This window comes from Rhinopithecus bieti, unplaced genomic scaffold (genome assembly GCF_001698545.2).
Source record: "Rhinopithecus bieti isolate Rb0 unplaced genomic scaffold, ASM169854v2 scaffold_18548, whole genome shotgun sequence".
Lineage (NCBI taxonomy): Eukaryota > Metazoa > Chordata > Mammalia > Primates > Cercopithecidae > Rhinopithecus > Rhinopithecus bieti.
In genome coordinates, this window is record NW_016809526.1 from 208,422 (window position 1) to 218,816 (window position 10,395).

At 42.2% G+C, this 10,395-nt stretch overlaps 1 protein-coding gene across 1 annotated transcript in view; it reads left to right on the top strand.

The window, feature by feature from the left end:
- The window catches only part of SNX9 (sorting nexin 9), a 130,067-nt gene extending 120,007 nt beyond the window's left edge, over positions 1–10,060 (top strand). The window contains 5 exon segments of the mRNA XM_017889651.1: positions 1,478–1,554; positions 2,974–3,063; positions 4,168–4,282; positions 6,412–6,503; positions 8,323–10,060. Coding sequence (XP_017745140.1) covers positions 1,478–1,554; positions 2,974–3,063; positions 4,168–4,282; positions 6,412–6,503; positions 8,323–8,370 — 422 coding nt within the window. The 3' untranslated portion in view covers positions 8,371–10,060.
- The last annotated feature ends 335 nt before the right edge of the window (positions 10,061–10,395 follow it).

Below are 10,395 nucleotides of genomic sequence, written 5' to 3' on the forward strand. Positions count from 1 at the left end.
ACAATTTGCCTTTCTGTTAAAGCCCTAGAAACAATTACCCAATCCAGTAGCAAGAAGCGTTCCCTGGCACCAATCATAAGGTCCACGTCCTATCACAATGAACCAGGATTCCTATCAAAAGACTTAAATACCAATTGGAAGAGCCTACCACTGGCCAAAGAAAAGAAAATTTGAGCATCAGTGAAAATGATAATTAATGTGAAATGAAGCATATCAAATGTTTTTAAATCCAGAATTATAAAGATGCTTTTTAAGAAATTAATCTGTTACTTTTAGAGAATGGTAGGGGATTAACTCATTATTTTGAAAACTGTAAAGAGAAAAAAGAATTAAGCACTTAACCTGCTTTTCCTATTCAGACTCTACCTCTGGGTAACCAGAATATTACTGATAAAGGAAAGTTGATCCTTATGGAGTATTTCAGCTAATAAAGAAGGAATGGTAGAAATAGAATAACACCATTTTGCAAACTCATACTAAAATAAAAGATCCTTGGCCAGGAGTGGTGGCTCACGCCTGTAGTACCAGCACTTTGGGAGGCTGAGGCAGGTGGATCACCTGAGGTCAGGAGTTCGAGACAAGCCTGGCCAACACAGTGAAACCCCATCTCTACTGAAAACACAAAAAATTAGCCGGGCGTGGTGGCAGGTGCCTGTAGTCCCAGCTACTCAGGAGGCTGAGGCAGGAGAATGGTGTGAACCCGGGAGGTGGAGCTTGCAGTGAGCTGAGATCGTGCCACTGCACTCCAGCCTGGGCAACAGAGCAAGACTCTGTCTCAAAGAAGAATAAATAATAATAAAAGATCCAGACAATGGTCATTCTAGATAACGATCATTTTCTAACATTCTAAGAGTAGAAATAACTGGAACTGGTGGCGTGTGACTCTGATCAGGCCTCTAGGTCTAATAGCTAGTGTAAAGAGAATACAGGGACAGAGGATTGTGTGAAATATCACCAGAGATGCAGCCAGCGGCATTCAGAATGCAAGCACCAAGGCACACAACAAGTTCAACACCCCACGAAAAGAAACGTGCAGGGAAAAAAGGGGCTGAGGAAGAAGAATCCACAGAGTTAAGAAACGCATCAGTTCTGTGCTGTGTGGACCTTTACATCCTGATTCAAGCAGCCAACTCGCCCTGAGAGACCTCATTATAGCAGAGTGACAGTCTCGTCTTAGGTGTCATAGTGGTACTGCCTCATGTTTTAGAGTCCTCATCTGTTAGGCAGGATTTATGGATGAGATATTGATATCCGGTGAAAGCAGGTCAGGGTGTAGATGAACAGAGGCTGGGGAGAGCTGCCAGTGGTGGGGAAGGCAGACGGTGGGTGATGGGCATTCATTCTGTTCCCACTAGTTTTGAAAATGTTTGAAAGTTTCTATAATAAAATTTACCAATAAAATCAATAATAAAATTTTTAACAAGTGAAATGAAAATATGTATAACTTATAACCACTGATAAAATTGGTCATTTTCAGGTGAAACAGATCTCAATGATGCAATAACAGAAGCAGGAAAGACTTATGAAGAAATTGCCAGTCTCGTGGCAGAACAGGTACTAACATAATCACACAATTCCAATTACGATTTGATGCTATCTAGTCCACATATTTAATTTAAAACATGTCTTAAGACAAAATTCCCAAATAAGTACCCTCTTCTTTTCTGTTTCTGTGTATTTTTGTTAATTGTATTTAATCATGGTTTCTTAGATTAAGACAAAGTGGATGGATAAATTTGTCATCAAGAAATCTAAATAGGCCAGGCACAGTGGCTCACAACTGTAATCTGGCACTTTGGGAGGCCAAGGCGGGTGAATTTCTTGAGTCCAGGAATTCGAGACCAGCCTGGGCAACACAGTGAACCCAAAAAAATTAGCTGGGTGTAGTGGTGTATGCCTGTAGTCCCAGCTACTCAGGAGGCTGAGGTAGGAAGATCGCTTGAGCCCAGGAAGTCGAGGCTGCAGTGAGCCGTGATCATACCACTGCACTTTAGCCCAGGTGACAGAGTGAGACCCTATCTCAGAAGAAAAGAAATCTAAATGAACGTACCCCAGTATTGATGCCTCTGATCTGTTCTTAGCCATCAGGGGATTTTAATGAACAGTAAAGAACGCTGGCTTAGATCTGTATGGACCATTGCTTAGTCTCTCTGAGCCATGGTTTCCTCATCTGTTAATCTGCAGTGGTAGTGCCTACCCTGTATGGTTCTCAAGATTTAACAGCTCATTAAAAAAAGCACCTGCTACAGTCCCCAGGACAGGGCAGGTCCTTGTCATAGCTACATAGCTTTTATTGGAATCTTTAGTACCCCAATTTCAGGGTTTTTTTTTTTTTTTTTTTTTTTTAGGTAACAGATAATAAGTTCCCTTAAGAAGAATCTAAGTTATTTTCTAATCCCTTAATTTAAAAAAATTTTTTTCGGATGACTTAAAGCTATGTTTATGGATGCACACATGTGTACACACACTAATGTGGTTATGGGCTACTTTGCTAATATTTCTAAAAATGCATTCATTTTAGAGATGTGAGTAACATAGCTATTAAAATTACAATTCAGAAAAATAGAAAAATTTTAAATTGCCACTTAAAATGATTACTGAGTGTTTTAATAACATTTTTATATTCTCTGCTCATATTTAGAAGTTAAACTACAGCAACTCATTTGTTTGTATGTAAACATACAGCATTAGCTGAACTTTCTTCCTTCATGGTGGTATAGTTTGGGTGTAAAGTTTTAAGTTTACAAACCAACTTAAAATTACATGATGTTTTGTCATTTTCTTTACAACATAAGAGTCAAAGAAAGGCAGTCTTGGGAGCTACTTTCTTTTAGAAAAAGTGATCTGAATGCTTAACACTCAGTAATTTAGTGTAGCACATGCAGGATTTACAGTCTTTGCATATAATGGTTCTCTTTTCCTTGATTTTCTGAATTTCTCTGCTAGTAACAATCAGCTTGTATCTTGTTATAGCCAAAGAAAGATCTCCATTTCCTGATGGAATGTAATCACGAGTATAAAGGTTTTCTTGGCTGCTTCCCTGACATCATTGGCACTCACAAGGTAACCTGATTGTAGACATTTATAGAAGACAACAGCAGGTGAAGCAGGCAGACATGCACAGTAGTATTGGTTTTATATGTTTATCTTTATTATTAAAAAAGAAACTGTAATTCCCGTTAGAAAGGTTTTGTAACTGAATTTTAAAATTGGTTTGGGGTGTTCTCACATAATGAATTCTGGTTTTCTCTCCCTTTTTAAAAAGTCTGTACATCACCTCAGGCATGAGTTGTGAGTATTTTATGTCAACCATAGTAGTCACAACCATAGTAGTCTATATTGTGATGTACTTGGATTTGTTAGGAAAATCTCTGCAAACGGCTGGTCTGTGATCTTAACAGTGCTGGCATGTGGCCATTTTAGCATTCTGCTTTGTAACTTAAATATCATGAAGGGGTACCGTAGGTAAATTAAGTTTGTACAACTTCAGATAACTTAATATAAATCTCAGAACAATTAGCTTGTTGTCGAAATGTATGCCAGCAGCATCAGAGTTGTAGGCCTAGAGCCTAATTAATGCAAGAGTATAGAGTTGTTCTTTCCAGACAGTCCTAAATAACGAGCAGCATGATGATACTGGAGTGGGAAATGTTTGGCAGCCTTTCCAGCCACTTCCATCTAAGTCTTTAAGTGGATTCAGCACCTCTTAAAAAAATCAAAGGAAAGCCCTGGACTTACAATCAGAACACTTAGGCACTAGCTTATAAAATATTCTGTTGTATAAAAGAGAAAGTGCCTGTGTGCACACACTGCCCTGTACCTAGGCACATGACTTTCAAAACCTGCTAATGCCTGATTTCCATTATGTGCTACTCTTCAAATGGCACTGGCTTCTGAATATTACAGAGATGGTGTGCTGTTTGCTTTTCTCTCTTGTTGTAGCATAAAACTGTTCATTTTAGCTTAGTGACATTTTCACGAATAGCCTTTTTGCTTCCAAGGGACTTGAAGGAAGTTAAATTTAGATGCTTTCCTCTCTCCTTGTTTTGTGGAGGTATTTCCTGTTCAGTAGCAAATCAGTTATAGAATATATTAGCATTGTTATATTTTAAACTAATGACTAATCATTTCAGCTTTATTCATACTGTTATATTTTGTATTTCACAGGGAGCAATAGAAAAAGTGAAAGAAAGTGACAAACTCGTTGCAACAAGTAAAATCACCCCACAAGACAAACAGAACATGGTGAAGAGAGTCAGCACCATGTCTTACGCGTTGCAAGGTAAGATGCAAGGGTCCTTATGAGGTGCTGGTGGAGGTTTTTTTTTTCCCCAGCAAAGTTTCCCTTGCTAGAAAGAAATCCAGATGTAAGCATCTGATAAGTAATTGAGACGTTTGTAAGCCCCCTGTTTGCAGGATCCCAGTACTGATGAAAATCTATAATATTTATTTAATTTTTCACCTGTCCACCTTATCTAGCTGTGAATGACAGCTTGATTAAAACTGCACATTTTATTATTTCTGAGAGACATTGAAGATTCCTTTTGCAATCTGTGATATCATAATGCTCTATTAAATGCCAGAGCTCAGCTTTTAGCAGTCTGTAACCTGCGTGCCTTGGGATCATGGAATGTGAAGGGGTTTGGGTGTGTCATTTTAGGCACAGTTTTTTTGTGTTTAAAAAAAAAAAGACATGAATTTGTATAGGTTTGAGTGTTTTTGAGCAGATGAGAGCAGCAGGTGGATTTTTCCTGTTGGCGGATGGGTGGATGGCATTTGCATGGGCAGAGAATGGAGAGCGTGTTCTGTTAGGAACAAAAGCCACAAAATCATGGTGCTAGATTGTGTCATGGGCGTGAAAGAGTAAAACATACTTAGAGGTTACTGGGAAATAAATTTTGATTGTGAAAGAACTTGAAAACTCTAGACTTGATGTGGGCATTAAGAAGCCATTAAAAGGGAGTAAAAAAAAATCAATCTTCAAGGGAGAAGGATTTGCTGGTTATGGAGAGGAGATTGGAAAATGCGGACACTGTCCAAGAGCCCAACCAGAAGACCATCACTGTTGTAGTCTGAGCTTTGAGGACCTTAAGATGTGGTACTGGGGAGAAGAGAAGGAAACAAATTTGCAGGCTTTTCCAATGAACAGCTTTCAAGACGGGGGCATTCATGGGAGAAAGAGATGGACGAGGGAGTGTCCAAAGCCAAGGCCACTACAGCAAAAATGAGGAAACCTGATTGAAGTTTTGGGTTTTGAAGGGTTTGAAATGGGAAATTTGGTTTTGAACTTGTGTTTGAGGGTATCCAAATTGATAAACACAAAGCTTTGTACAACTTCAAATAACTGAATGTAAAATATAGAACAGTGTGTGTCATGGGAATCTGTGCAGCCGCTGGCTTTCTCAGCCTGGAGGGTTTGGGAGAAGGCGGAGTAGGAGGCATCCAACGGAGACAGTGAGGCCTTCTGATGATGAAGACTCCTCCAAAGTTGGGGGTAGGGGCAGAGGGGCACAGAGAGATAAGGAATCCAGGTATTCAGTAAAGATGAAGAAAGTTCTCCCTCAGCATCCAGTCCTTCTGCCCTCTGAGAGGCTGGGTTCTGACAGCGTGGCTGGTGCTCATGGACCGCAAAGCTCCCCGTACTGAGGAAGGGCCTCCCACTGTCCCACACGCTGCCCGGCCTTTCACCAGAAACCTGCTGAAGCAATTGCTGTGCAGGAGGGAGCGGGGCAGGGCCCGCAGGTGCCTTGCTAGGTCCAATGCAGACGCACTGGAAGCTGTGAACTGCAGTCTTCTGTAGCAAGTATGACCAAGTAGTTTCTCTTTGATCAGTTCTGTTAGAGTAATAGTCCACATTTGGGTGATTTATCTGTATTGGATTTTATAGTTTTGAATATGCAAGTCAGTGTAAGTCATTCGTGTACTGGAAAGTAATGTTTGTTATTAACTGTTTTGTTTTGTTTGAGACAGTCTCGCTCTGTCGCCCAGGCTGGAGTGCAGTAGTGCAATCTCGGCTCACTGCAACCTCCATCTCCCGAGTTCAAGCAATTCTCCTGCCTTGGCCTCCTGAGTAGCTGCGATTACAGGCACCTGTCTCCACGCCCATCTGATTTTTCTATTTTTAGTGGAGTTGGGGTTTTGCCATGCTGGCCAGGCTGGTCTTGAACTCCTGACCTGAGGTGATCTACCCACCTCGCCTCCCACAGTACTGGGATTGCAGATGTGAGCCACTGCACCCGGCTCAACTTGTTTTTCTAATCTCTTAGTAAAGTGGTTTGCCAAGAACTGACACTACTGCAGCCAACCAGATTAGGTCCAGTTGATGATTAATTGTAACTGAGCAGAGAAACCAGATGTTGTCATTTGAAAACTTGGAGGGAAAACTGATTGATGTTTTGGTTTTGGTTGTAGCTGAGATGAATCACTTTCACAGTAATCGGATCTATGATTACAACAGTGTCATCCGCCTGTACCTGGAGCAGCAAGTGCAGTTTTACGAAACGGTGAGTGGACGTCCGTGTGCCTTTCGCATGTGCTTGAGGAGAGGGTTCCTGGTAAACCACTTTGACCATGTCAAGTTAATCTGTTTGTTTTCTTTAATCCTAAGTAAGAAACCAAAGGAACCTAAATTTTGGACAGGATTTTTTTAATCTCCTAATTCTATCTGCCCTTTGCTTTTTGGGTAACACTGAGTTAAAAAAAGGTTTTCTTCTGAAGCAGGGTCTTTGATGCTAGTTGCAAGGCCCCAAGACGTTCCTTATTGTGCGGCTCCTTCCCGCGTGTCACAGCCTCTCTGTGCCTCTGTGCACCAGGAACGGTTCTGAATGAGATGAGGTCACCCAGCCGTCCCTGGGGCTCTGTTGGCAGCTGGAACAGGAGCCTGGCACCACGCAGGAAACCAAAGGCAGCCTTTGCTTTTCATGAATGAGGTTTTCACAGTGCGCCATGGAAATCGCAAAGAAAACACAAAAAAGTGAGACCTGGAACGGTTCTATTCACAAAACAATAACGAAAACTTAAATTTTTATTACCTTTGCCTAGTAATTTTGTTGTTTACCAGAAAACAAGATCTAGTAGCATGTCCACCTCAGGCACCTGCAGGTAAGTTCTGTAATGTAGAATCCAGCTTCTGCTGGCGGCCTTGCTGCCTACCCAGCTCTCCTCTGGCCATGGGATCTAAGTCATGTTCATGGGGAGTGGTTTGCAAGCCCTCTGCTCACAGCCATACTGGTGGCATCTGCAAACTGTACACTGCTGAAAACACCTGTCTCCAGCAGCCAGTTCTTAAAGGAGAACTGTGCTTGGTATGTGCCTAATGCATATTTGTGAATTGTGTCTTGTACAGTTGGTTTGGGAGACTAACTTATGGGAGGAACTCACCTAAACCCTGTCCTCCCTTACAGGACATGGGCCCTGTGCTCTTTAAATGCACACTTTTCCCGTCAGTTGGTGCCATTGTGGATTTGCCTTTCATTGTATGTTAGAATATAACAGATTACATTTGTCTGTGTGAGAAAATAATGCAAGGGAAACTCTCCGAATTTTGATAATGTTGATTTATTGATTTTTCAAGTCCAAGTATGATATAGTTATTTATACATTGTAATTCAGAATAGAAAACCGTGTATTTCATCACTGTCTTTGCATAAACCTAAGTAGCTGATACAACATTGTCAGGTTTTCAATCTAAGTTTTATGGCACAGCAACCCTTAAGTTATTAAAATTTGCGTGTGTGTTCGTGGAGCAGACATACATTGAGTGTTTCTTATATACCAAGCCCTCACTCTGGATGTTTAGCATCCAGGGATGGATAAGACAGCTGCGCCTTAAGGAGCAGGAGGCCCTGGCCTGTAGACGACTCCAGTGCCTCCTTAGCTTCACAGGCAGGCTCGTGCTGTCTGCACACCCAGCAGTGACAGAGCAGGGTGTGGCCAGGGCGACACAACCTTCAGGGGATTCTGGAAGCTCATACTCCTCCAGGAAAGGAGGGGGCTCTAGGCAAGCATGAAGGCCTGAGCCCCCAGCTCATCTGAGGAAAAGCAGGTCGTCTGGAAGCACCGCTAGGATAGAGGCAGGGAGCACGTGCAGACGCCCCCTGGCGGGAAGGGACCACCAGGGCCAGCTTGGGCCTCAGTGCTGCCAGTGCCATTCAGGGTTAAGGTCTCTCCAGCAGCAACGCGGGGCAGGGCTGGTGCCAAAAAGACCACTTAAAGAATTGGAATTTGTGTAATGTTTAACTTGTTGGAGTTGTGAATAAAGAATACTGTGAGGTCGTAATGGGAGTGATATCTCAACGTTATTTTGTTTTGCTTTCTTGTCAGATTGCAGAAAAGCTGAGGCAGGCCCTCAGCCGTTTTCCGGTGATGTAGGACAGAACGGGCCTTGAAGAGAATGCTGAGCTCTTTCTCCTGACTTGGGGCAATGCAATTCAAAACTTTTTTTCCCCTATTATTCAGAAAAAAAAAGAAAACCAAAAAGAAACAGTTGCAAAAAACTGCGTTTATTTTATTAGCCACCCTAAACGCATCAGTTATTTAGGGATGGTCTTTTGTTCATTTCCGCATCCATTATTTAAACCAGTGGAAATCATCTCTATTTTTGGAAAGTACTTAAAAGTTACCAGAATTTTCAATGGAGAATGAGGGGTTTCTCCCCACTGATATTTTACACAGAGTCATAATTTATATGTCTTATAAATTATATGTCTTATATAATTTATAAGTCTCCCACAATCTTCCAGTTCTTACCTGGTGTCAGATAATTAATTACTAATTACTTTCTTAAAAATACGAACTATGCCAGAACAAAAAATATCTATGTTTGTATATTTTTATAACTCTTTTCAGTCCTCTGGGGTTCCTATCATTGAGGGAAGTCTTTATGCCTTTCACTGCCACAGTTACGGCTCAAGTGCTTACACTTCAGGATGGAGGATGCCGGGGGCCCCCGGGGCTGCCAGCACCATCATGGTGTGTGGCAGGTGGGCCATCCCATGTCCCTCCGGGGGACCCCACAGCCTGGCAGATGAGCAGATACCCCTGGCCACCCGTGTCCTCAGCGTCATTTCTGATGTGTTGCTCTTATGTGAGGACCAGTGCTTTCTCTCTTTGCACTTTCTTCCTAATCATGGTTAAGGCAGGTTTTATGCCATAAAGAATACATTAGAAGAATTGAGGGACTTTTTAGAGAGTTTTGTGGCTTTGGTCTAACGGGTGAGCGGCTGTGCTCAGGAGGGCCTGGGGGGAAGAGGGCACCATACCCAGCACCCCGGAGCCTCTCGTCCCTTCTTATTCTTTGGCTGCTCTTCCAACGTGATGAGAAGGGCTGTTGCAGGGATGGCACACTGCTTGATTTGGATGGCGGGTTCATGGCCAGTTGGTGTAATCAGCAAAGAGAAAAAGCACAGTTTAGCACCCCTGCCCTCCCCATTAGATGGAAGAGTGTAGGGACTGAGAAGGGTTGCAGCCTGAACAGCGTACAGAATCCTGAGGACTTTGAGATTGGAAAGAAAGAACAGACCAGTGCCCTTCCTGACTACATCCGAAACTTCACACAGGATGTTTCTGAGCACCAGCACTTCAGTTAATGGCATAAAGCAAAACAGGACCTCGGCACACCTACAGCTCTAACTCAACACTGACAGCCACCGTCTCACTTCTGCGGAGGAGCGCTTCCGTCTCCCACAGGTGCCTTACTGCGTTCCCTCCCACTGCTTTCATTTTTCTGACCTAATAATTATGGGAAATGGAAAGTCTGGGCCAGCGTAAATAAAATGACACCAAAAATAAGTAGATGAGGAAATCAAATGAATATGAGAACATCTTGTTCTTTAATATCACGGGTTTTTGTTAATGTTTCGTAAGTAATTTTCCCCACTTGATTTTTCTTCTATAAAATCCCATAAAACAATGTTTATGCTATAGCCATTTAATATATGTACAAATTGTAAAGAATATGTATAAATGTTTTACACGAATGTAAGAGCATGTAGAAGCCAACATACAAATAAATTGTTTAAAAAAAACTGTACAGTAAATTCTCAAAGCACTTTTCAAAACACTTTTGGCCTTTGTGTGTGATTTTATTGTTGTTATTAAGTGCTTTTTATTCCAGCTGCTGAAAATGGTCCAGGTAATGAATTCTTCCCCAAATCCTACTTCTTTCTGACATGAATTCATCATTTCAGTTCCATAGGTCAGTGTTGCAGTCCGGGAAGCATATCGTAAACACCTGGGAGTTGCAAGAAGCAGACACTCACCCTGTGTCCGCCTCCCAGATATTCGGATTTGACTGGTGTGAGGCAGCGGCCAGGAAAGTGAAAAAGGGATGGGGGAAATGGAGATGGCACGGGCTCCTCAGAGCATGGTCACCGACTGTGAGCCAGGAACAGCAGA